At 58.2% G+C, this 27,252-nt stretch overlaps 1 protein-coding gene across 1 annotated transcript in view; it reads right to left on the reverse strand.

The window, feature by feature from the left end:
- PPP1R9B (protein phosphatase 1 regulatory subunit 9B) overlaps positions 1-26,502 on the reverse strand; it is an 80,847-nt gene extending 54,345 nt beyond the window's left edge. The window contains exons 1-3 of the mRNA XM_030541713.1: positions 24,724-26,502; positions 4,070-4,202; positions 867-987 (exon numbers count right to left, since the gene is read on the reverse strand). Coding sequence (XP_030397573.1) covers positions 867-987; positions 4,070-4,202; positions 24,724-26,088 — 1,619 coding nt within the window. The 5' untranslated portion in view covers positions 26,089-26,502. The remainder of the gene's footprint in view (positions 1-866; positions 988-4,069; positions 4,203-24,723) is intronic.
- Positions 26,503-27,252: the final 750 nt, after the last annotated feature.

Genomic DNA, 27,252 nt, shown 5'->3' on the forward strand with positions numbered 1-27,252 from the left:
CTACCAAGCTGATGGTACACAACTCAGACTGCAGGCACAAGCAGCCTAGGTACACTGAATAATTAACACAACAGGGCTTTGTGAGCAACTCATTTGCAACGCACAAATGCACACACACACAACTACTGTCACGCACACACACTGCTTCATACACACTAACACAACTAGCACACAATGCAAAAAGCAGCACGTGTACACACACCACAAAGCTAAATAAAGAGCAACACAAAGCCGATAGATACAACGATAGCCAGCCCACCCCTTCGCACACACACACACACAAACCACACCAGCAGACTGGTGTGCAATATACACAAGCTTCCAACCACGCCATTAGGGTCAGTTACAAAATACACAAAGTACTGTCTGCAGCCAAAATTTCAATAATTCCAAAAGGGAGAGCCTGGGACTGATCATAGCCGGAAGATCCCCCCACAGCCAGTGCTCCTGCCCTCCTCCCTACAGCGCCCCCTGCTGGGAGAGGCGAGGACTGGAGTAGCTGGGAGATCTCCCCACAGCCAGCGCTCCTGCCCTCCTCCCTACAAGCGCCCCCTGCTGGGAGAGGCGAGGACTGGAGTAGCTGAGAGCTCCACCCCCCACAGCTAGTGCTCCTGCCCTGCTCCCTACAGCACCCCCTGCTGGGAGTGAAGGGAACAACCAGACTGATAGTACAGCGTGTGTGCTGGAGGGGGCGGGGGTCTGTGTATTCTGGAGCTGAGCATTACAGTAGGATGCTCAGTTTGGGGATTAAGACTCTGGTTTTGAGACTCATGAGATCTGGATTCGGTTCCTAGACCTGCCGCCAGCTTCTGTGGGTTTGCAGTGCTCCCTTCTGGCCTGAGAGTCGCTGACGTCCCCTGGCTTACCTGCCGTCCCGGTGAGCCGCTCCCCCCTCGGTCACTGTCTTGACAAAGATACCGAGCTTCTCCAGGCCCATGTCCGCTCCGGCGCCCATCCCGATAATACTGATGCCCAGTCCCTCGGAGTCTGCAAGAGAGAGAGAGCCGGGGTCCTCACGGGGTCGCGTGAGCCGCCGCTGGGGGCCTCCGAGCCAGGTCGGCGCTTTCCCCTCTCTTTGGTCAACCCAACAACCACGCCCGGTGAACTGGGGCTGGCGAGCACTGGGGCAGCAGGGATGCACCCGCTGCGGGATGGGCAAAGGGGCCTGGCACAGAGGGCTCTGGCGCTTGCCAGGACTGTCCCCGGGGGCAGGAGGAAAGCGAGGAAGTAGCAAGAGAGAAGAACAGTGTTTGTTACAGTGAGAGGCAAGGACAGATGGCAGCTAAATTACGGGAGGTAGCATGCGTGGGAGGGTGAATGACTGTGTGAGAGAGAGGAAAGCAAAGGAACGAGTCGGTGTGAAAAAGAGCGCCCAGGACGGGCAGTGCCAGATCACGCCCGCTGGCACATCAAAGCCCCATAGCCTGGCTTCCCTGCAAGATCAGAGTTTGGAGCCAGCTAGCCTGGTTTCTCACCTCCTGAAATACCGGCTTAGAACCCAAGCCCAGCAGGGCAGGCTCATAGGGCTGAGTTGGGGAAGCTGGGCTCTATTCCCCCTGGCCTTTGCCAGGTCTCTAGGCCCACCCTTTGTCTCTTTAGATTGTAGGTTTTTGGAGGCAGGGTCTGTCTCTCACTCTGGGTGTACAGGGCCCTGCACAGTGGGGCCCTGATCTCACTTGGGGCCTCTGGGTTCTACCGTAAGACACGTCACAACATTCCCTTTCGTAGCCCGACAGGACCCAAACACTGACCCATCCAACCCAGTATCCAGCCTCCATTAGCAACCAGCGCCTCATGCTTCAGAGCGAGGCGAGATTTCCTGTCCCCTGTGCCTTGCCATGATGCAAATCCCCAACCCCCAGGGGATCGGCTTATGTCCAGAAACATGTGGGTTAGTGCCCCTTGTGGCACGGATCTTAGCTACCGACTAGTGCTTCAAACATTCTCCACCCCTGCTAACCTGACCCTCTGAGCGCCTGCAGCCCAATGACACAGGTCTCCCAGCCAGGGGTGGTAGCATTTCCTCCAGCTGCTTGGTTCCCCCATGCGCCCATTGCTGTGGACTAATCCCCCTAGGAGCCTCATCTCTTAGTCAAGCCCCCTCCAGCTTGTCTTCCTCCCAGGATCTTCCACACATGAGTCCGACCCCAACCTCGAACCCTCTTCCCCGTCGATCCCTTCCAGGGCGTGCTCAGTGCTGAGAGGGGGAGGCACCGACGCACCACACACAGGCTTGCCAATGTGCTCTCTCTCTCCCGTTGGAAGCACCACAGCATCCTGTTTGCGTTCATGCCAGCTGCTGCCTCCTGGGCAGACGCCATCTCAGAGCTATCCTGGCCTGCTTCACAGAGCATCCCACAGGGGCAGAGAGGAGAGCCTTTCACTAGTGCATTCACTTACACGCAGTGAGTGGGTGTGCACAGTATATGTGTGAACTGGGTGTGTGTGTGTGTGAATGTGCAGGCTCTGTGTGTGTGTGTGTGTGTGTGTGTGTGTGTGTGTGTGTGTGTGTGTGTGTGTGTGCAGGATATGTGTGTGAACTGCTGTGTGTGTATGCAGTGGTGTGTGTGTATGAGTGAGTGTGCAGGGTATGTGTGTTAACTGGGGTGCATGTATGAGTGAGTGTGCAGGCTATGCGTGTGTGTATGCAGGGTATGTGTGTGAACTGCTGTGTGCGTATGCAGTGGTGTGTGTGTATGAGTGAGTGTGCAGGGTATGTGTGTTAACTGGGGTGCGTGTATGAATGAGTGTGCAGGCTATGCGTGTGTGTGTGTGTATGCAGGGTATGTGTGTGAACTGGGAGGTGGAATGTGTGCATGAGTGGGGTGCAGGCTATGTGTGTGAACCAGAGTGTATGAATGCATGCAGGTATGTGTGAAGAGGTACATGTGCAGATTGGTGTGCAGCACAGGGGGGTATCTGTATTTGTGTGTACAGATGTTTGTGTCTAAATTAGTGTGCAAGGAGGTGTGTATGTGTGAACTCTGTGTGTGCACGCAGCCATGTGCATGTAAGGGTGGGTGTGAACTGGTGTGCAAGAATGTGTGTGAATTGGTGTGTTGGGGTCTGTGTGTGTTTGAGAGAGGAATGAGTGTGCACGAGGATGAGATGGAGGCTGCCTCTGAGTCCCTGAATACTTTGGGTGCATGAAGGGAACAAGTGTGTGAGGTGAACACGTGAGAACTGTGATTGAGTGAGCAGCTTTGTGTGCGTGGGAGGGGCGAGGGGGTGGGGATGAGGGGGAGAGTGCAGGGAGGCTGAGTGTGCACGTGTGCACAACGGGATGGGTCTGAGTGTATGTGGGATGAGTGAGTGAGGCTGTGCGTGCAACTGTGCAGGAGATGAATCAGTAAGTAGTTGGATAGATGAGTGTGCAAGTGTGTGGATGAATGTGCGAGTACAGGGTGGAGTGTGTGGATGAGTGTGCAAGTGCACAGGACAGTGTGAGTGTGAGTGAGTGTTCAAGTTCAGGGTGGAGTGTGTGTGTAAGTGTACAGCTGCGTGGGGGAGTGTTTGTGTGTGAGTGCCTGGGGAAGTGTGTGTATGAGTGTGCGAGTCTATGGGGGAGTGTGTATATGAGTGTGCATGTGGGAGATGAGTGTGTGAGGGATGATATGCAAGTGCCTGGGTGTGTGAGGATAGGGGGACAAGTGTGCATGTAGGGGGATGAGTGTGCAAGTGTATGTGGGATGAGTGTACAAGCATACGGGAAGCAGAGGCCCGGGTGTGCCCCAGGTCAGATGCAGAGGCGGGAGGCTCACACCCAGGCCCTTTCAATGCGGCTCCGGCCTGAACTGGGTCAGAAACAGCCCTGAGACTTGCCCTGCGCAGGCGCCTCCCCCCACCCCCAGACCCGGCCGGTGGAAGGGCTCCCCACCTACTCGCTCCCCACGCCCGGCATTGCGGCTATTCTCTGCACTCATGGGACACCCTGGGCCCCCTCGACCTCTCCCCGCAGCCTAGCCCCAAGCCCAGGGACAGGGTCACTGAGTATCCAGCCCTTAGCCTCCCCAGTGCCAGCAGGGAGAGCCCCCGCTGCCCAGGCAGTGCCAGCCTCTTTCTTCCTCACCTTTCTCCAGCTCCACCGGGAAGAGGTCTAACCTCTCCACCCGCTTCTCCAGCTCATACTCGGCCGAGGCAGCCATGGGGTCCACATCCTCGTTCCGGCGGTCGTAGTCCTCGTTGGAATAGGTGCTGAACACCTGCAGGGAGCCGAGAGGGGGGGCGTTAGGGGTGCCTCCGGCGAGGGGGGAGCCGGGGAGGAGAGAGGACCCAGCACCCCCACTGGCAGGCGAGGGGATGGCTCCCTCTTCCCATACAGCCCTACAGCAGCTAAGCCTGTGGCCCCTACTCCCAAGCTGGGGTGTGCCATGGCCCCAGTGCCTCATCGCCCTGCAGAGGTGAAGGGCTCCCCCCAGTTACAAGGCCCGAAGTGCCACCGGGGCAACCTAGTGGGCAGCTAGGCCTTGGGCTTAAGACACTGGCTGTGGGGTTAGCTCCCGAATCCCTGTGTGGCCTCAGGCTGATCCCCCCACTTCTCAGCGCCCCGCCCATAAGGACGGGGTTCTGTGAGGATCTCTGACGAGTGTGTCCATTGCCAGAGCACCTGCAGGGCCCCGCTGAGAGCCAGGCCCCGTAGTCTCTGCTGCCAGGAGCTTACAATCTAATGCACAAAGGCGACAAAGGGTGGGAGGGGGAACAGTGCCACCGAGAGACGGCCTGGGTCCTCAAAGGTATTCAGGCTCCCAACGCCCATTGATACCCTGGAAATGAAGGGGAGTTAGACGCCTGGATACATTGGCGGACCTGGGCTGAAATGACTTGCCCAAGGCAAGGGCCTGGAATAGAACCAACGTGTCCTGGTTCCTCCCCACCGGACCACCCTGTCTCAGCGCAACCCACATGCTGCTAGGGTGCCCAGAATGCGCCGGACTCAAAGCCCTGGGGCTCAGCTGCATTCACAGCGACCGAGCTCCCCGCTGCGAGCTGCCCTTCGCATGCTCCGAGGCTCCGGTTACCAAGAACCCGTGTAATCATGAATAAATGACAAGGTATTCTCCTCCCGGAAAGCCACCGGACCCACGGCTGTAATTACAATGGGAATGGGATTGCCCGGCAGTAACGGGGGTGCTCCTCCTGCTGGGTCCCTGGGGGCACATGGCTGCCTGTCTCCTCCTGCCCCCGGCACCGGGAGCCTGCCAGCCCCAGGCCACCCAGGGGTGGTGGTGCGTATGAATGAGCACACAGGGCACCTGTGTGCCCGCGGTGCGCGACAGGCCAGGGCAGCGGCTGATTGGCTGGTGAGGGGGCAGCTGGGTGTTTGTAGGCAATGCCAGCAGGCAGATCAGGTTGCAATGTGGGGCCGCGCAGAGCTGCCGTACTCCCCTGGCTTTTCACTCGCAGGCCCCGCCTTCGCCAAGCAAGGGCCCAGGCTCCTTCACCCACAGCAGGGGCCTCGCCTGGCGTCCATCGGAGCAAGCTTTGGGTCCCCCCAGGTAGGGGAGCAAACAGCTGAGGGGAGACCAGAGAGGACCATGCCCTCGTGCAGATGGAACCCCTCATCCGCTTTAGCACACACAGCCTGGCGCTCCAGTGACCCACTAGCCTGAGCAGGTAGAAATCAAGCCTCCACTCACCTGTCCAGGCAAATCTACCAGTGTCGGGGGGTCCAAGCACCTGGCTGCAGGGTAGGGGATGTGTACCGAGTCCCTCCATTAAGGACCAAGGGGCTAAATCCACCCCCAATCTGCCCCCAATCTTCCGTCTCCACAGCACCTGGCCCTGGAGGGAACCGTCATATAGGGCAGGTGGGAATCCCACCTGCATGTCCCACCCCAGCTTGCCTATGGGCCCTGATCCCGTTCTGTGGAGAAGACCTGGAGTAGAGGGGTTGGCTGGAACGGCTCCGAAGCAAACGTTTATCTCCTCCTCCGGGCTCCTAGTAATTCCCAGCCCCCATCTCCTCCTCTGGCACCACTCAGGGCTAATAAAGCCTGAAAGATTTCCATTAGCTGCCTTGGCATTGCCTCTGCCATTCTCCTGCCAGCTTCAAGTCCATTCCCGGATGCCAGCAGCACCCACGGCCGGGTCGGCCCTCGCTGACTCTGGCAACGGTGCCAGCTTGGAAGGCAGAGGCCCTTTCGCAAGCGTCACCTTGGCAAGTGGCCGATGAACTAAAAAAATTATTACTTAACTTACAGTAGCACCTACAGACCCTGATGGAGACCAGATGCCCACCATGCCTGGAGCTGTACACACACACTGAGCTCAGATCCCCACCGTGCTAGGAGCTGTACGCACACACAGCTCAGATCCCTACCGTGCTAGGAGCTGTACGCACACACAGCTCAGATCCCTACCGTGCTAGGAGCTGTACGAACACACAGATCAGATCCGCACCGTGCTAGGAGCTGTATGCACACACAGATCAGATCCCCACCATGCTAGCTGTATGCACACTGAGATCAGATCCCCACTGTGCTAGGAGCTATACACACACAGAGATCAGATCCCCACTATGCTAGGAGCTGTATGCACACACAGATCAGATCCCCACTGTGCTAGGAGCTGTACACACACAGAGATCAGATCCCCACCATGCTAGGAGCTGTACGCACACACAGATCAGATCCCCACTGAGTAGCTAACCCAGGTTGCTGGGTCTACACTGCTATTTTAGTCCAAGTTAGCGAAGCCAAGTTCCGAACCCACCTTAGTTTTGCAGTGAAGACCTATCCTCCAAGTAAAAAGCTGCCCTGGAGGAGCGCTGACACTCTAAACGGACAAGACAGAGGGGAAGTGATTTCTCCAAAGCGGCTGAGCTGGTCAGCGATAGAGGTGGGACTAGAACCCAGCGTTAGGCCAGGACCCTGCTGGGTGGCGCACCCCAAGTTCCCTGGGCAAGGCACTCTCTGTCTGTGTGTCTCCTGATGCAGCCTGGCTGCGTGGAGAACTTTCCTAACAAGTGTCCTCCACATTCATGGTGCAAAGATACCCAGAACATTGCCCAAGCCAGCCTGAGCTAAAAGGCTCCTAAGTGACACCCAGCGTAGGGTACCCATGCCAAGGCTCTCTTTGAGATTAAGGTGCCAGGGAGCACCCACCCAGTGGGTCAGTTTCGAGCGGCTATCCCTGAATTACTACAACCCCCAGCATGTTTGACTTGGGGTCCTGTCTCCCCGGCAAGCTGACCGGTTCTCACCCATGGCACCCAGAGGAGGTCACTGCCCAGGGTTGTGCGTGGATGGGTGGCATGGGAGCGGGCAGGAGCCGTGGAGGAGCCAAGCTGGAATGGAGTCAAGCGGAAGATGCTGACAGACAGGAGGAAGAGATGGAGGAACTGGAAATTGGACCTTCCCTTGAAATTAGATCTGGGGGTCAGGTTACGGGGTGGATCCCTCCTCCTGGAGGGGACCCCACGCAGCCTGAGCGGAGCTAGAAGGATGGTGGGGGACACACCGAGCAGGCATGTCATCCCCAGGCTTTGCAGGTGACGTATGTGCTGGGGAGGCCCGGACGGTGGCAGGCAGAAGGCCACGCTGGTAGATTAATTAGCACCGTCCCGGGCTTCGTGGGGAAGAGTTTTCACGCTTCGTTTCTCCTGCGACAGCCTGCGGAGAGCGTGAGAGACGAGAGGGGTGGGGAAAGCGCGGCGCCCACCACTGTGAGACCCAGCGCCCCTGGGAGCTGCAGGCTGCTGGAGGGGGTGGGGGTGGGGGTGGGGGGAGCCACACAGGGTAGGCGGGGCTGGGGGAAGCTATGGTGCATGGGGATCGACAGAGAGATGTGCACACTTGGGATTAGCTAGCTAGACAGAGAAAAAGCTGAGGCAGGCAGATCCATGGCCTGGTATTTGCTCATCCAGAAAACTCTCTTTCCAGTCCCCAACGCATGGCCTCTTCCCTTGGCAGGGGGATTTCCTGCTCTCAGCCTGGGACCCGGCAGCTTCCTCTTACCCCAGAGCCGACTGGGCATGGCCCTGGCAGGGCACCTCTGGCAGGAGGACAACCCTGCCCCGCAAGGGTGCTGCTCCTCTCCGGAGAGAAGCAGGCAAGGCCATTCCCCATGGAGGAGGAGATTTTAGCATTATAATGAAAAGCCAGGAAGTAGGTCAGGGGGACTTTGGCAGGGAGTCGCAGGGTTTGTCAGAGGCCGCAGGTTCGCACCCGGCCTGGCTCACTAGTGACTAGAAGTCGTCACCATCTGGTGGCTGATATGACACCAGTTGGTGTTGGAGCCTAGTCCTGAGTGGGGGAGGAGTCTGCAGCTCCAGGAAGAGGGAGCGTTGGGGAACGGCGCGGGGGGGTGGTTAACTTTGCAGGGTCAGATGCCGCTGTTATGTCTCCTGGGTCAACGGAGCCCAGCCCAGAACCGGCCCCAGACAAGCACCCTATACAGCCTGGTCCAAAGCCAAGAGGAGACTTTCTGTTACCAGCAAAGAATCAACAGCTGCTGCAGCTGTCTCCCGCCCCTCACCCTGCCCCAGTTAGCTAATGAACGAGAGCAGGACCCCAGCCTGTGGAGGCACAACACAGGCCCTGACCTGGGTCCTAGTGGGACTAAACTCTTGCTCTGTGTTACTCTCCCAAGTAATCTGAACAGAGCAGGACCACAGATGCCCTGATGATTGCAGGAGACCTGCCACCCGCCAGGCCCCCTCTCCCACGATGGGAAGATCCCCGTGCACTGCAGACCCTCCCTATCCTGAGGATGTGAGAATCAAACCGAGTTGTACCAGCCGCCCAGCCCACACACAAGCTGCCAAGCATTCCCAGCTAGGGAGTTAGCGGCAATCTGAGTGCTCCTGGTACAGCACACGCAGGGGAGTCGTGCCTGGCAGCCATCTGAGGAAAGCATATGCATTCAGGCCAGGATTTCCCCATGCGTGTGTCCAGCAGGGAGCGCAGACTAGGGTCAGAAAAGCAACCCTTTCTATTAGGCTGTCTATCCCCGGGGAAGAACCGGAACTGGATCTCTGTGCCCACCTGGAATGGACTCTGGGTGCAGCCCCCGCCCCCCCCAGAAGAGCTCTAGGAATGGAGTCTACCTCGGGCATGAACCTTCATCTGTGTGCACATGCACATGTGTGTGTACACATGTTCACACGTGCGAACACATGCGCTCATACCAAAGTGTGCGTGTGCATAGAATCAGAGAAACATAGGACTGGAAGGGACTTCCAGAGGCCATCTAGTCCAGTCCTATTCACTGAGGCAGGACCCAGTATTATCTAGACCACCCCTGACAGGAGTTTGTCTAACCTGCTCTTAAAAACCTCCAACGATGGAGATTCCACAACAGCCCTAGGCAATTTATTCCAGTGCTTCACCACCCGGACAGTTCGGAAGTTTTTCCTAATGTCCAACCTAAATCTCCCTTGCTGTAGTTTAAGCCCATTGCTTCTGTTCTGTCCTGGGAGGTTAAGCGGAACAATTTATAAATCTTCTCTTTAGAACAATCTTCTGCGTACTTGAAAATCACTCTCACGTCCCCCCTCAGTCTTCTCTTTTCCAGTGCACAGTCTGTTTCAGTCTTTTCTAGTAAGTCGTATTTTCTAGGCCTTTAATCATTTTTGTTGGTCTCCTCTGGACTTCCTCCAAAGTGTCCACCTCTTTCCCCAAGTGCGGTGCCCACACCTGGATACAACGACCCCAGCTGAGGCCTCATCAGTGCAGAGGAGAATGGAAGAATTCCTGCCCGTGGCTTGCTTACGACGCTCCTGCTAATATGCCCTGGGATGGTGTTTGCTTTTTTGGAAACAATATTACACTATTGACTCATATTTCATTTGCGGTCCGCTGTAACCTCAGATCCTTTCTGGCACTTCCAAGGCAGTCACTTCCCATTGTGTATCTGTGCCACTGATCATTCCTGCAGGACTCTGCATTTGTCCTTACTGGATTGCATCCTCTTTATTTCAGTCCATTTCTCCAGTTTGTCAGGCTCATTTTGAATTCTAATCCTGTCCTCCAAAGCGCGTGCATCCCCCTCCCAGCTTGGTATCATCCGCAAACTTTATGTGTTTGCTCTCGTAAGCCAGTATTCAAATCATTTATGAAGATACTGAATAGAACCAGACTCAGGAGAAACCCCTCCAATATGCCCCTCGAGCTTGACCGTGACCCACTGAGAACTACTCTCCCAGTACGATTTTCCAACCAGTTGTGCACGCAACTTATAGTAGGTTCATTTAGGCTAAGTTCCCCTCGTTTATTTCTGAGACGATCATGTGAGATAGTCTCAAACAACACCATGTTGCACGCAAGTACGTGTGTATTTGTGCACGTGACGGGCAGGCCCACACACACGAGTATGCATGTAGTATGTGTACACTTGTGCACATATAGAAACGTGGGTGCACACGCATGGGCGCGTACTCTTGCGTGCATACACACACACACTCGTGCCTGTACACGTGTTTGCCTGTGCCTAGGCACATACGCACACATGTCTGCTGGTACCTAGCACATCATCCAGGAGGCGAGCCCAGCTCCCTGCGGCCTGTGATTAAACAGGCACAGCAGAGCCTCAGGACGCCCATTTGTTCCCTTCCCTCGCTGCATTCACAGACCCAGTGAGTCCATAGACAGCAACCCCCCAACTTCCGCTCAGGGGGGAGAACGCTCGGATTCCCGTCTCTCTCACTGGCTGCCAGGACCCGGAGAAGCTCCATGCTCAGAGCACAGAGAGACCTTTATCCGCAGGGCTTTGGCAGGCGAAGGCCTCAGCCTGACTGCAATGGGCGCATGCAACTGCAGGAGGAGCAGGATGGGGAAGGCAGCACGGAGGGGGTGAGTAGGTCTCCTGGCCGATGGACAGGGGGCATCTGCACGGTGCTGCTGACAGGGGAAAGGAGGTTCCTCTGCAGAAGAGCATCCAGGACTAGGGACCGGGGTTAAAGCATTGTGAGTGAGGAGTAGGGCCCTAGCAAATTCACGGTCCGTTTTGGTCAATTTCACAGTCATGGAATTTTAAAAATCGTCAGTTTCATTATTTCAGCTATTTCCATCTGAAATTTCACAGTGTTGTCACCGTGGGGGTCCCGAGCCAAAGGCAGGTTTGGTAGGGCCCTAGTGATGAGGTTCTCTGGATGCTGGCCAGGGCCCTGGTACCTTGCAGGGCCTAGGGCTACAATGCTCTGTACAAAACCCAACCCCCATACTCCATATCTGGTGGCCCCTCTTGGAAGAAATCCAGGGGTCCCTCGCTGCCCTCTCCTCTGCCCAAACAGCTCAGCCAAATGCTCCCTACTTGTCCTTCCTCTACTCTCGGCCCTATTAGTCCCCTATGCCTGGGACCTCCTTCCCAGAGACAGTCACATCCAGGGGTGGCTCTATGTATTTTGCCACCTCAAGCACGGCAGGCAGGCGGCTTTCGGCGGCTTGCCTGCGGGAGGTCCGCTGGTAACATGGATTCGGCGGCATGCCTGCGGAAGGTCCACTGGTAACGCGGATTCAGCAGCACGCCTGCGGGAGGTCCGCTGGTAACGCAGATTCGGCAGCACACCTACGGGAGGTCTGCTGGTAATGCAGATTCAGCAGCATGCCTGCGGAAGAACCGCTGGTAATGTGGATTCAGCAGCATGCCTGCGGGAGGTCCGCTGGTCCCGCACCTTCGGTGCACCTGCTGCCGAATTGCTGCCAAAGCCGCGGGACGGGTGGACCTCCTGCAGGCATGCTGCCGAAGGCAGCCTGACTGCTGCCCTCACAGCGACCAGCTTGGTGCGTTGGTGCCTGGAGCCACCCCTGGTCACATCCATGCCATCTTGTCCCGAAAACCCACTGCAGGGCTGGACTGCCCGGGCACTAGATCACATGGAATTGTTCTGTTTGTTCTGCAGGGTCCTGGGTTCCAAGGCGCAGCAGTGATACAAACAATAAATACTCATCATGATGCCAACCTCTGGGCTCTCCTTCTCCACTCAGAGTGCTCAACCCTCTGCAGCAGGGAGGCGACTGCGGCAAGCCTAGCGCCCTCGAGGAGCTGTATGTATTCTGCACTGCAAAGCCCAAGCATTAAAAATCATGAGTCAGGCCCCAGCCCCCCAAAATCATGAGATTAAAAAAAGTCTCCTGTTTTTAAGGCAAATCCGATACATTTTAGGTTCCTTTTGTCCACCTTCTGCCTTTCAGGCCTTTAGGGCTCACATTTTCAAGCTCTCTCAGCAACCACCATGCAGGGCTAAAAGCCAGAGCTCCTACAGCTTAACCTAAAGTGCTAGCACCCCCTAGCTTGGGCTGTAAGAGACTCAGATTCTCTGCAGATCAGGCACTTGGGGGGGACCAGTAACACACACTGACCCATAGGTTACGCTAATAGGTCTACACGACCCATCAATTCACAGCAAACTGGAGCGTGAATCTACCTTGCACTAGCCTACGGTGGACTGACCAACCGTGTAAATCCAGCTGATGCACATTAATAGCTGGTTAATGTGCTCTGATTAGTCCCGTTTCAAAGAGGACTAGATCAAAGCACATTAACGACTGTTAATGCACGTCAGGAGGGTCCACATGGACAGTTAGACCATGGCAGGCGAGTGCGGGGTAAATTCATACCCCAGTTTGCTGCAACTAATTATGTGGCCTGGTCCACACTTGAAACGTAGAGCAAGTTAGCTCAGTGTGAAAAATTCACACCTCGAGGCGCTGTCACTAAGATGAGTTAACCCAAGGTGTAGATGTGGCTAGGTTGATGGAAGAATTGGTCCGTGGCCCTAGCTACCGCTGCTTGGGGAAGTGGGATTACCCACACTGATGTAAACAGCTCTTCCATCAATGCAGGAAGCGTTTACACTACGGCCCTGCAGAGGCATAGCCGCAGTGCTGAACTGACTGTAGTGTAGACATGGCCGTGTAAACAAGCCCTAGAAACCTACTTGTTCATTTTTTAAGCGAAAGGGGAGGCTCTCGTGTAATCACATGAGTCCAGGAGCTGGGGAATTACAAGCACGGAGCTCCCTCCCCCAAATCACCAGACTCATGATCAAATCGCAAGAACTGGCAGCTCCATACGTAAGACCCAGCATGAAGACGCTGAGATCTGCACATCTCCTTCAAGAGCTGGAGCGAGGGGCACAAAATTGACTACGGCAGTGGTCTGCCTGGCAAGCTAACAGCCCGTGGCAAGGGTGTTTTTGCCAGTCCATGCTGCTCCACTACACTCACACCTCAAGACCAGTTGTAGCCTGAAGCCGCAAAGCCCTGGAGGCTTGGGGGGGTGGGGGAGACAATTCTTTCATGCTAGATGAAGGAAGGGGTCCAGCTTTTCTTGTAGCCCTTGTGCTGGTCAGTTTCCAGGCAGTCACCAGGGAAACCAGCAACAAACTGAGGAGACCATGGGGAGTACATTTTCTCTTTCGTTTTTGTGCAGCCGGTGCCAGAGCTGGGGGAGTGTGCAGAATAGGGGGGTGGGGTGGGGAACAGGCATCGTGCTCAGCCCAGACAGCAGCCTCCCAGAGAGGCAGAAGCACAAGTATCAGGTACGGGTGATGCAAGTCATGCAACAATTACTCATGTGCAGACAAACGCAAGGATCATACCCAGCCCGGGATACATTCCACGCATGATCTTTGCAACATGCATACTGCATGCACAGCCCTTCCAACTTGTATAGCCCAGGGATGATCTTTCCAGCTGGCAAATCCCATGCACGATCCTGGCCCCATGTACGTCTTACCCTGAATGCATTTTTGCCAGAGTGGGAGCCCTTGATCTCTGTGCCTGTCAGAAGCCTGGCCTTCCCAAGGTCACCCAGCCAGGCTAGAAAACTGCTTTGCTCTGCAGGAAGTTGCTTATTTTATCAAGGCTTTTGAAGATTTTGCGTCAGCGCAGAACTTCGTCCCGCCGCCTGCTGCTGGCCGTGCGTTTGTACAATGGAAAGTCTCATTATAGTCTATAGACCTCTTTGGAGATCTTCACCCAATCCCCCCAACCGTCCCTGTCTCGCTTTATTCTAAGGAGGCCCAACACGGAACAGATGAGCTGAGCTGGATACACGTGCACACACACACACACAACCAGGGAGAAAAGGGAGGGAAGGAGGATTTATAGGCCAACAATGCCCTCCCCCCAGACAATAGGCCGGAGGAGAGGTATTGATCCCACCAGCTGTTCAAAGCTGGAAGAAAAAAGCAAAGACACTCACTGGAGCTGGGCCTGTATGCTCGTCTAATACAGGAAATCCCAGGTCCCATTAACTCTCATCATGGGGCAGCTTCTGCATGGGGCATCTGCTGTCCTTTCGGAGATCAGAGGAGGCACCCCCGAAGCTGGCAGCTAACAGCTCCAGGGGAGGGGGTAGCTGTCGGTCAAGGTACTGCAGATGTCCCTGTTTGGGGGCGAGCTGAACTATCTGGCACCATCAGGGCCGCTGGGGGAGGACAAGTGGGGCAATTTGCCCTAGGCCTCGGGCCCCACAGGCCCTGGCCTGGTGGCGGTCTGGGTCTTCGGCCAGCATTTCAGCAGCAGGGGGCCCTTCAGTCGCTCTGGGTCTTCGGCAGCATTTCAACAGTGGAGGGCCCTTCAGTGCTGCCGAAGATGCAGAGAGACTGGAGGGCCCCCGCCACCGAAATGCTGCCGAAGACCTGGACCGCTGCCGGGTGAGTACAAGCTCCGCAGCTCCCCCGCTTTGACCCAAGCCCCCTGAATCCTCTGGGCGGCCCTGGGCACCATGACGCAGCTGGCTCTCTCCCAGTGGGGGTCATACAGACTCACCTCACTGCTCCCCCCCCCACACACACACACTCCCATCCGTGCCGAAGCCCTGAGGCCATCCTGCCCTACCCACACAACAGCGAGATCCTCAGCTGACGTGCAACTCGGCCAGGCACCAAGGCCGCCCGATGGCACCAGTGGAGGATCTGCCATCATGTTTCCACTCGTAAGGCCCCTAAGGGCTCCCAACAGGCTATGCCCCCCCCCCCGAACTCATCAGGGCTGCAATGGGGGGGAACAGGGGGCTCAGTTCCCCCTCCGCCCTTTGGCTCCAGACTGGAGATGGAGGTGGGAGGGCATCACATTGCAGCCCCTTCCCTTGGCCTGGCCACCTCCGTCATGACGAAAGGGCGGCCAGGCCAAGCTTGCAGTCCTGCCGGCCCCGCTGCTAAGGAGGGATAGAGCAACTCCACCATCAGGCTGGCGACTTCCTCTTCCACTCCCTCTGAAGCAGTGCTGGCCTGGCTGCCTCTGCAGCACCCCGGTAAGCAAGACACGCAGGCCTGGGGCCTGGACGGCTAACCACCCCCTCCTTTCAGTTCAGCGCGGCTTTAGGCTAAGGGAACGGGTAGCTGCCAGGGTCAGCTCTGCAAAGCAAGAGGAGCAGCAGCCCGCCTGTCTGAGGGCGTCTTCTCCTTGCAAGACCCGTGCAGACATTCTAGTGCTCCCCACGCCAGGGCAAAGGCTGCACCGCCACCTCTCTGGTGGCCCCGGGGAACAGTCCACATTCCCCCCTCGGGGTCCTCCAGGCCCCCCACATTCAGCTGGCTGGGAACGCAGGCGGAGCAGATGGCTCATCAAGAGGCAGCAGGGGCCACCCCAGCCGGGCTCTCAGATAAAGCGTCTCCCACTCACGGAGAGAGGATTACAGCCATAAGGGGCTAGGGGAGAAGGGATAACACCACTCAGCTAAACCCTCCGGACGAAAGAGTATTAGGGATCAGTGTCGTGGGCTATAGAGCAAAGCCCTGTGATACCCAGCGCATGTAGCAAGCAACACAATGGCTGGGCTGGCTGCATTCCACGCGGCTGGAGAGGACGGCCAGAGAGTTAACTCCCTGAGCATTCATCCGCCAAGCGAAAGGACTGCCCGGCAGTTAGGGCACTAGCTCGGGACATGGGAAACCAGCAATCAGCTCTCTCCTCTGCCACAGGCTTCCTGGGCAACCTTGGGCAAGTCACCTAGACTGTTTTCTAGGCGGGGAGGTGTTACTGTGTTCAGTGCCCCAACACCTAACTGATTTAGGAGCCCGAGTTTCATTTTCAAATGGGATTCAGGCACTTGGGAGCCTAAATCCCCTCAAGTTTCAATGGGTGTTTGGCTCATGGGTGCATAAATCCCTTCTGAAAATGGGACCTGAGCTCCTAAATCAGTTAGGCATTGCAACACCGAGATACCTTGAACAATCCAGGCGGGCCTCGGCGTCTGTTTCTCCTGCATCAAATGGTGAGACCAGCACTGCTCAGCCTCCTGGGGGAGCTCGAGAGGTGCTCAGATGCCCTGGGAAAGGTGGTTATATAGGAGATGGACAGGCTGGGGGATGATCACGGGCTTACAGAGCTCGTAGCTTGCCTCCGAGGCCAAAATGATCCCCCTCTGGAGAGGGAGGCCTGAGGCTACTCTGTTGGGCTCCTGGTCCTGTTCCACATGGGCCAGCTTGCAAACCAGAGCCCTTTCCCCAACGAGCCAGCTCCCCTGGATGGTTCTGAACCCAATTCCCTACCTGTGGATTATTCCGATCCCTGCTCACTGCGCAGTGGTGCCTCGCCCACCCCCTCAGAGCCTGTGCAAATATCCGCCCGGTAAGCCCCGGGCAGGCAGGGCAGAGACATTGCCTCCCACTTTACAGAGAGGGCCAGGACCTCACTCCACGTCCCCTTTACAGAGAGGATCAGGGCCACAGGAGGGACTAGAACCTTGGCTGCGATTTTCAAAGGCGCCGAAGGGACGTCAGCATCCAAATCCCACCAAAATTCAATGGCAGCTGGGGGCCCTACGCCCCGAGGCCTTTGTGCAGATCCCAGCCCACTACCCTCTGCAGGCAGAGCAGGCCTCCAGGAGCAATGCAGCCAGCTGCACCAGCTGCAGACACCGAGAAATTATCTCCCCAACCCCCCATTGGGATTCCAAGGCAATGAAGGGCATAAGAACAGAAGAACAGCCAGACCGGGTCAGATCAAAGGTCCATCCAGCCCAGTATCCTGCCTACCGACAGCGGCCAATGCCAGGTGCCTCAGAGGGAGTGAACCTAACAGGTAATGATCAAGTGATCTCTCTCCTGCCATCCATCTCCACCCTCTGACAAACAGAGGCTAGGGACACCATTCCTTACCCACCCTGGCTAATTGCCATGAAAGGACTTAACCTCCATGAATTTATCTAGTTCTCTTTTAAACGCTGTTATAGCCCTAGCCTTCACAGCCTCCTCAGGCAAGGAGTTCCACAGGTTGACTGTGCGTGACACAAAGGGATGCATTGAGACCTAGTTGACAAGATGCTGGCCCAAGAGCCATGGTTTGAGCACTCTCCAGCATGCTCTGGGATGTTGCCCAAATATCTGACAGCAGCCGCTCGGTCCATGTCCCGTCCGGATGGGTTAATACTGAGCTGGAGGCTGTTGGACGGTAACAGCCAGGGATTTCGTTTTCTCTGGGTTAATAACCAGACCAATACATGCTGCCGCTTGCCCAAAGAGATCGGCCAACAAGACATCGTGGGCAGTGGCACATGCTGCTGCGTTTAGGGCCCTTCCGCAGCCGCTGCAGGGCCATCATGACCTCAAGCTTGCCGTGAAGCTGCAGATCCCTGGAACCAGGGTTACACCAGCTCTGCCGTGCGGAGGCACGAGGCGGGCGCGGAGGAAAGTGGAGGTGCACAGGCGTGGTGCTCGTCGTCTCCGTCAACAGCTCCAGATCACGTGGCAGGAAGAGATCAGGAATGAGGACATGCGAAGCCACCTCCATCAGCTTTGGTTCGGTTTGGGCAGCTTTCTGGAGATGGAAGACCAACGAACCCCAAAGCGTGCGCCCCAAGGAACGCCACTGTGCTGGCAATCACGTGGGTGCCAAAAGCTTCGGTGGTGCAACACAACTGCCCGCGATGGACGTTGCGCCGAGGCGGGGTGGCCTCATTCCGGCACCCTGTTGGACCCAGTTGGACCCAGTTAGCCGTGTCCCTTCCCCCATTTCCTGCAGGAACAGGGCAGGAAGGATAAGATCTGGGGCTCCCAGCCCAGCTGGAGGCAGAGCAGGGAAGGAGCCAGACGTCCCTTGCAGGGAGCCGAGCCACCCACGGAGCCCACGACCAGCTGCAGTGGGTGAGGACGCTCCTTAGCCAGCTTGGAGGACAGGCCAGCCGCAGCCCCCCGAGCCTGAGAGATCCAGAGAGGGAGGGCAGGGGGAGCCATTCGGAGCACAGACGGGGAACCAGGTCCCAATGGCCACGGAGCAACCCAACTGGACGCTGGCAGGAAGCAGCCCAGGGAGATGAGACATTAGGCCTGTTGTGTTGTCGGGAGGCGAGGCTGTGACTTCCCGTTTACTTGACAACCCAGCAACAGGATCACCCCTCGCCTGAACCCCTGACGCCCCAGCTTCTCACTGGCCCAGCCCTCATCCAGGAGGCCTGAGCTACCCCGTGCCCAGCGGCTAGGCTACGACCCAGGACGACTGATCACCCTACTCGGCACCAGCACCAATTCCCCACCGCCGTCAAAGGGGGTCCCCTGCAGGAGACCCCAGGAACATTACAGACATAACTAGCATCTGCAATCACCTTGCCAGAGATCGACAGTGGCAAGGAAGCCGCATCCCTTTGGGATTTGCCAAGATGATGGCGGGCTGAGAAACTGTTATGACTGGTGGGGATGCACCTGAGCATAACAGAGACCCAGGTTTTAACCCTGCCTCCCTGGTGAGTTTGGGCAAATGGGTTGAGCACCTCCCTGCCTCAGTTTCCCCATCAATAAGGTGGATGTCTGCCTCCTCTGTGAGGGGCTTGAAGATGAGTGGATGGAAAAGGCTGTTATTTATGACGATGCACCTGGCCTTTCAAATGCACAGATTCACGATTCCGAACCCGACAGCGTACAGCCTCTGCGCCCCAATCCAGTTCCCTTCCCAGGCAGAAACTGGCCCCAAGCCCAGCCCTCCCAGCTGTCTGCGCTCAGCCAAAAGCCCCACCCCCTGTCAACTGCACCCCCACATGTTTGCTGAGCAGCCCTCCCTGCTCAGCAGCCCCTCTCCACGTCTGAGCACACGCTGCCTTCTGCTGCGGGGCGGGGGCCAGGACTTGGGCCTGGCACTCTTGTTTCCTCGTGGCAGGAGGCTCTGTGCAGAGTACCAAAGGACACTGCCAATTCCCTTCTTGCAGACAGCTTCTGTGCACACGGAGCAGATCATCACATCGCCTCAGCTCCTGCTGCTCCCTTCACGGTAGGTATTCTAGGTATTTGGGTTGTCTGGGGAGGAAGCTGTTTGGAATGAAGCTCCCTGGGGCATTGCGTGTGGCAGAGAGAAAAACACGCCATGCCAGCTGGTCGGAACATTCCACCACCTCGGAACATGCCCGAGAAGCCCTCGCCTTCTCCCTGCTCGGCCCAAACAAGCTCAAACAGCCCATCTATGTAACGATTGAGCAATGCAACATCAGTCACCTGCAGAGGGCTCATCTCACATCCAGTCCTCTTGGGTGGAGGGGGGCACAGTAGAGGAAGAGGCCAAACAGGACAGCCCCCGCCCCCTGCTCTGTGGCCCACATGCTACTGGTCAGTGAATATTACAGGTGCCCCGCTGTGCCACTCCACAGATACAAGAATGGCACAGCAGCAGCTCGGGACCAGCTAGCGCCTCTTCTGCAGCTAGCTCTGGAGGTGTCCAGTTCAAACCTCCGTGCTGGCCAAGATGGCAGCCACTGCATTTCCATACAGCCTGCCCCGTTTGACGCTGCTATCTGGGAGCAGACGACAGCGGAGGTTGGGGTGCGTGGCACCCATGCTCCAGGAGGGGAGGGCCTGCTCCCCGGGCTTGTTTTACAACGGGGCCACGCTCAGAAAGCAGACAAGCTCCTCCCTCGGCAATATGCGGACTCTGTCGGCGTGATTCTGCAGCGCGATCGGAGCGGCAGCCGGATTCTCTCTGCTCTCTCGTCCCCAAGGCAGGGGCTCCCATTAGCAGGACGGCTCTAAGGAGGGGAGCACACCCAGCCAGGGGGCTCAGTCCTGCAGGGCTGGCGGCTGGCAGAGCTTCTTCGCCACAAGCGAAGGCGCAATCGTAGCCCTGGCAGGCACCAGCTTTACCATCTAGCTCACTATCGAGGGTAACAGCAGCAGCGAAAGCCAGCCGCCCCAGGGCCAGCCGGCTGGGGGTTTGGTACATCCTCACTGTGCCATGGACAAAGACCAGAGGGCAGGTGGGATTAGCACTCGTCTCTGCCACTAACTTGGGCCAGACATTTCCTCTGTCTGTGCCTCTGTTTCTCCTCCCGCCCATCCTTGGGCTGGCCTGGTTAGATTGCCAAACTCCTTGAGGCAGGAATGGTATGTACAGAGCCTAGCACAACGGGGCCTCTAGAAGTACCATAATATACAGAATAGCAACTCCACTGGGTTGTATGTTTCCAGCCGGGTCCTGATCTTCTCCCTCATTGGTATGAAGGGGAGTTCTGGTGCTGGTCTCAGTGATCAGAGACTAGGGTGCTGTGTCTACATATGACGCCCCTGGTGCGATGACATAAAGAAGCAGTCGGCGGGGAGGGACTACCAGGTGTGAGAAGGTCTGGGAATGACAGGAGGGAGATGCAGCCCCTCACTCCCATTCCCCATGGGGGGCTTGCCCATATATTAGGGGGTCCTAGCCACCAGGGGGGCCTGGCAGGGGAGAGCATTTTAGAGGCGTGTTGCTATGGCAGAAAGTCCAGCCTAGCCCAGCTCCCAGCGTGAGAGAGAATCGCAAGGAATCCAGGCCCAGAATTTGCCCTCCCTCCAGATTGGCTGAAGGACGCCCTCCCGATTCAAAATGCACCACTCCCCCCACACCAACCCGAAAGCAAACACACCAGCTAACCACTTAGGCAGGGCCTACAATAATACATGCCCGGCGCTCCTAAGCTCCGTCTGCTGCCTGTGCGTTTCAATGTTAACAGGCTTTAAAATACAGCACTTGGCCCCTCCCCACAATCAGAGTCCTCGGGCCTCATTTCCAAGGGTTCTGCAGCACCACAACCAGGGACTGATTTTCCAAAGGGCCCAATGCTCGCTGAGGCACCTAAAGGGCCAGGTTTTCCCCAGGAGCTCTAGCTGTGACACCAGTGGCTAGATGGTCACAGGATCCCAGCACCCTCCATGGTGCACTCCTCCAAACCCCCCCGGCTGCTTTGGCGTCCGGGGAGGAGCGGGCCTCTTCGAACAGTTCCTCAAACCCAGCCTGCCAGTGACCTGGCCCCAGCACGCCCCAGGTGCAGAGAGAAGTGATCCAACTGACTCAGCAACGGAATCGGGGACGCGGCTCTATAAATAACCGAACTCGGAGACAAAGCAATTGCTGCTCCTCCAGTCAAGGGGAATATAAGTGCGAGCAAGTCGCGAATGCCCAGAAATACGGCCCGGCCCCCGGTGAGCTCATCATCCCCCCTGGGCATCGCCACTCCGCTTCATGGCATCCCAAGCCCCCGGCCATGCCCCGGCACAGGAATCATTAGCAATGTGGCAGGAAGGTGGTGTGCCGCAGCTTCCCTGCTTTGGCTGGCCCCTGGTGGCACTGATGTCCGCCCTGCCAGCCCCGGTGACAGCTCTGAATGGCTTGTGGCCCGGCTACCGCCTCTCAGACAGCAAGAGCGAAGGGGCTGCATTGAGTCCAACACCCGTTTGCTCCTCTGCCCTGGGTCAGCTGGCACAGGCAGCTCCCGGGTCCATCTACAATCAGGAGCCAGTCTGGGCCCTGCCTGCTCCACCATGGCCCCGCGTGGAGATGTGGGGCATGGTAACTTCCCTGCCAGCTGACAGCAGTGGCCCCCTGCGTCCCTTTGCTAGGGCACCCAGGCATCTCCCTCCATCTGTGTGTCCCCCTCTCAGGCACCATGTATGTGTCTGCCCCAGACCGCTGGCACAGTCGCCCCCCACTCCCTCCTCTCCCCACCCCTGGCTCTCCCGTGCCGTCCGGCTCAGGGTGAATCTACAGGAGGGCCGGTGCTGCTTGCTCAGAGGCTGTGACGATAAAGCAGGCACATCTCGCGGGGGTGAGACTTCCTCTTCCTCACTTCTGCTGCTCCGGGGCGGGGGGTAGCGGGGCGGTGCGCATGACAGTCCAGAGATCAGCACAGTCCTGATGCCGGGCACCCTGCCACTCTTTCCCCGCCCCCACACCCCTTCACGGTACAGCTCTGCCTTGGAGCTCCTTCTCCTCTGGGGACCCCCCAGCCCCCTGAAGGCCACCCCACAGGGGAAGAGGAGTACGTACTGCACCACTGCCTGTTAGCTCAGGGACATGACCAATGGCTAGCCTTTCCTCCCAAGAGAGCCCATGCTGAGACCTGCCAAACAATGGATGAGAGGCAGCTGTAGGCCAGTGGAGCAACAGGCAGTCCTGTCCAGAGGACAGAGCACTGGACTGGGGCCCAGGAAACCTTGCTTTGCCACAGACTTACTGGGTGACCCTTGGGCAAGTCTGTTTCCCTTTGGCTGGTCTGTTTAGATGGTGAGCTCATGAGGGCAAGGACTCCAACTCTGTATGCCCAGCGCCTGGTGCGACGGGGCCCTGATCTCAGTCAGAGCCTTCATTTGCGATGCTCAGACAGCTCCGCACTGGGAGAAGGGGTTTTACAAAGATCGCTGTCCCCATAAGGCCAGCAACAGGAGAAGAGCCCAGTCAACCCTGGGACACTCATCACATGGAGAAGAGGGGCGCAATCCAGAATCACCACCCACAAGGTCAAGACAACCCACCGCTGCTCAGCCCAGCAGCCGTATGCTCCCCGCCTCCCACCCCGACAGGCCACTAAGGAAACCTGGCAGGGTTCATCTGCATCCAGTTTTTCTCCCGGCCACGGCACAAAACATGAGCAAAGTCTTAATGTGCTTCCTAGTTTACTCCTCTAACTAGGCAAATCTCCCACTCTCCTGCTATGGCCACACACCCCCAGGATGACAGCAATGAGTCCTGCTCTGGCACCTGCCACTCAAACATTAACAAGCCCAGCCGCTAACCCTGCAGGGAGCCCGGTCAGCCAGACGGCCCGTGCTCTGCAAGTAGGGAAACTGAGGCTCAGAGACAGGAGTGACTCGCCCAAGATCGCCCAGCGAGTCAATGGCAGAGCTGCGCATGGAACCTGACTCTCCTGACACCCAACCCTCTGCTTTAGTGAAAGCTCCCTCTGCCCCGCAGCCTTACCTCCCCCGCCAGGCGCACCAACCCATGGGGCTGCCTATGGATAACAGCACTGCCTGGTTCCTGCCAGTAAGTCTCTTGTGGCCCAATTCCCAGAACCTGAGTCAGACCCAGCCTGGAATGGCTCGCGTGCCAGCCGCGCACTGATCCCCAGCTCACTACAGGAGCAAGGGGTTGGGTGGGGGAGCAGGCGCACCCCAGGCCAACAGTCTGCAGAGAAAGTCACCCCACACCACTTCATCAGCTGCGCAGCCATAGTTGGGGGCGTGGGAGTGGCTGCTGTGATAATGCACCTTTTCCTAGGGGATCCACCAGCAGCAGGGCTCCCATCCCCAGGATCTAGGGTGGGTGCAGAGGGTCGGTTACGCACCGCAGTGGCGAGGGCACTGGACCAGGGCTCCGGCCGATATGCACACACATCCATCCATGCCAGGCAAGCCCTCCTGGCTCCCATTCCCAAATCACAGACACTGGGCCAAATGCTACCCCTGGTGTAACTCCAGAGAGGAATCTGGGGTGATTGTGGCCTCTTCTCGCAGGCCCCCAAAGGAGCACAGGAGCAGCATGGGGGGGGGGGCAAACCCAGATGCCAATGGAAAGACCTCCCTTGAGGTAGGATCAGACAGCTGGTATCCTCCCTTCACCCTCCTCGCCAGGTTCATGATCTCATCCTTATCCTGAGGCTGTCCACCCCTGAGAGAAGCCAGACTCCTGGGATATACAACAGACTCAGAGGGCCCCATACCCAGAGATATCCTGAATGTTCTCCTGCCCCACATCGCTGAGACCCCTTCTCGAGCCAGCAACCTGCCTGCCCCATGCCACAGACCTGCCCACAATATCAGGGGGGCAGCCTCATCCGGCCTGCAGAGAATCCAGCAGCCTCGTCAGCTGCCCAGGCCTGGCTTGGCTTTGGGCTCCGGGCAGGCAGGTGGTGTCTGAAACCAGTCTGCGCTCGGCCAGCGGAAGAGGAAGGCGGGTTCTGCTTGCTCCACCAAATGGGGACTGCTTAATGGGCTAGAGCCCCGCACCCCCTGGAATCACTAGGTCAATTCACAGCAGGGCTGGCTCAGATCTCCACCGGGGTGCGAGGGGTTGGGAGAGGACGACCCACACCCTGCCCCATGGTCCTGCCTAGCCCTTGATAGCCCCTTGGCACTTCTCACCCCAGCGAGGGGTTGGATCTGCTGCATCTGAACAATATTTTCGCTCACCCCCAGCCCCGCACTAGTGTGTATTGGGTGGATGCTGTCCAGCCACCCCAGCAGTGGCTGCATTTCACAGGTGCCGGCGCACGTTGGCACAGATGGCATGGCACCCCGAGAGTCCAATATAAATGGCATCCCACCCCAGCTGGACCAATGCTACCTGGGGGCGATGGCGTCACAATCTGGAAAAATCCCCAGGCAGGGAGCTATGGGGTGGCAGGGGAAGGAGGTGGTGCATGGGGATTGCTGGGTTCTGATCCCAGCTCTGACACTTCCTTGCCACGTGCCCCAGGGTGGGAATGACATCCCCGCCTAGAATTGTTCGCACCTCCCCGCGGGTGCTGAGGCAGCTCCATTGGCTGGCGCGCCCGGCCCGTTATCTCCACCCTGGCGAGGCGCGGGGACGCCCGGCGGCCTACCTGGATGGGAGCCGTGCTGAACTGGATCTTGCGGTTGGGAGCCAGCTCCTCCTCCTCCGACAGCCCGGGGATCTCCACGCAGCTCGACTCGGGCTCGTACAGCCCGTCGGCCTCCTCGTCCTCGTCCAGCCCGCTCCCCCCTGAGTCCTCCCCCAGCCCGCTGTACGCACTGATGTCCACCAGGTCGGCCTCTGAGAAGTCCTCCTTCTTGGACTCATCGCCCAGGTCGGCCTCCTCCTGCCCCTCGGCCTTGCCCTCCTCCTCGGGGTAGGCGCCCACTTCCGGGGCCTGCCCGCGTTTCTCCGCAGCCAGGCTGCCATTCTCCAAGGCCGCATGCACCATCACCTCGGCCTGGATCACCTCGGTCCTCTCAGGCCCAGACGCGAAGGTCTTGCTCTTGTCCTGCTCAGCCGCCGTCTCCTCCGCCTGCTCGGCGGCCTCGAACTCCTGCTCCGAATCCCCGCTCTCCTCCACCTCCACCGGCTTGATTTTCCGCACCTCCTGGACGCTCTGGGTCCGTGGGCCCATGGCGTCCTTCTCGCCCGGCCTGGGCGCGACCGGTTTGGGTTGGGCCTTGTCGCCCTCAAGCTGCCTGGCTCTTAGTTGGAGAGCCGGCCCGTCGCCCCCCCTGGCTTCTGCCTTGCCCCCTTCTGGGCCCTGGAGGAAGACCCGGGACCTCTTGCTGACAATCTTGGAGTTGAGGGGCCCGACTTTGCTGGGGGTTTTGTGCAGGTTGTTCCTCAGGTCGGCCTTCTCGAAGACAGCGCTGAGCTGGCTGACGGTGGGCGACACGGCCTCCGTGTCCAGCTTGTCCAGGGACTCCGTGCTGCCGTTGAACCTCACCACCACGTCCAGTTTCCTGTCCTGGAAGCCGGCCCTCTCCTTCCTCAGCAGGAGCTTGTTGGTGGTCTCCTTCTCCTGAAGGCTCCGCTCGAAGATCTTCCGGGTCTCCTGGAGCTTGGAGACCGGCTTGTCGGGCTTGGAGTCGAAGCGGCTCACCCTCTCCGACACGCTGGTCCCCAGCTTCAGCAGCGCGCTGTGGTCCACGTTCTCGTTCAGGCTGCTGGCCCTGGGCAAGGAAAGCCGGACGGGCTTCTCCTTCACCTTGGCCAGGTCGCAGGTGCCCTCGCCCGGCGGGGCGGTCCCCATCTGCAGGAACATGTTCTTGATCCGGTGCACGTTGGAGCCATACTTCTTGTTCCTGGCCTTCTTGGCTTCTTCGCTCTCGGCGGCCCCAAGGGCATCCTTTGTGGCTCGGAGGGCCTGGATCCCCGCTTCGTAGGCGTTCCTGTGGGGAGAGGCGCTTCTCAGGCTACCGCTGCTGCTGTTGCCAGGGCTGGCGGTGTGGGGCTCCGTCTTCATCATGGTTCAGCGAGGAGCCTTCTCCGGTCGCCCACACCTCATAGCCTCGCTGGGCCTCGTCTGGCTGGCTCCTCTTCCCCACAATGGCTCTCCCTGCCCGCCGGCTCACATCCCCAGCCGAGCCCCCCTAGTGTAGGAAGGGGCTACGCCGTACAGCTGGCATTGTGCAGGCGAAATGGGAGCAGGGTGGCGAGGAGGCAGGGCTGGTCGGTCCACAGCTTGGCAGGCAGAGCAGGGGCGCTGGATCTCCTCAGGGATCGGCTCAGGCCATTGCCAGCCAGGGGATCAGATTCCCTCCCCCGCCCCTCGCCCCTTCTCCTCCTCCTCTTCTTCCTCCCTGTCTTTCTGCGCCTGAATGGCTGGTGATGGAGACCGAAGGCTCCAGCTCTTCTGCAATCAGCACAGCCTACTGCCCCGGCCTAGGCTCCCTCTGGGTCTTAGAGGGATCACACAGGCCCTTCTCTTCTTCCCCGCCTAAAGGAAGCAACAGGGCCATGCCTCCCCTGCAAAACCCCGAAGCTACTGAGCTAATCCCCCCAGTAGGAGGGGGCCGGGACAACGAAAGCCCCCCAGCTCTGCCATCAACTTATTAAAAACAGCGACAAACTCCGTAACTCGACTCAGCCCCCTCTGGTGCTGCCTGTCACAGGGGGACAGATCCGCTCGTCCCACTCCAAGCCAGTTACCACGTCCCCCTTTGGCTGCTCCCGACCCCGTTCCGCCCTCCATGGCACGAAGGCTCATTCGCTCTCAGCCTAGCTCCGGGCCTGCCCATTTGCAGCAGATGTGCTGTCCCGCGGGCCTGTCCTTGCTCTAAGCGGAGGCGTCCCCTTTTCCCCGGTGATCTGGGGGACCCCCGCTGGGACGGAGGCTCAGGGCAGCGCTTCAAGGGGTCAGAAAAAGGGCTGTGTGGGCGGGGGGGGGGGACTATCATAATTGGGGAATAGCAGCTTTGGTGGGGGAGGGCTTCAGGTGCACCCCTCAACTCCCTGGCTTGATTGTTCTTGATTTGCCGGGTCCGTTTCCAACGCCCACCCCCCAAACACTGGCCGAGGGCACCTTTTAGGTTCTGCTGCGGTTGTTCCTTGCAGCCTTTGCAAGGCAGGCCGGCTGAAGCCCCAGCTGGGATCTGGTTTTCAGAGGGGCAATTGCATTGGGCGCGTTCAT

This window comes from Gopherus evgoodei, chromosome 23 (assembly GCF_007399415.2).
Source record: "Gopherus evgoodei ecotype Sinaloan lineage chromosome 23, rGopEvg1_v1.p, whole genome shotgun sequence".
NCBI classification, from domain to species: Eukaryota; Metazoa; Chordata; order Testudines; family Testudinidae; genus Gopherus; species Gopherus evgoodei.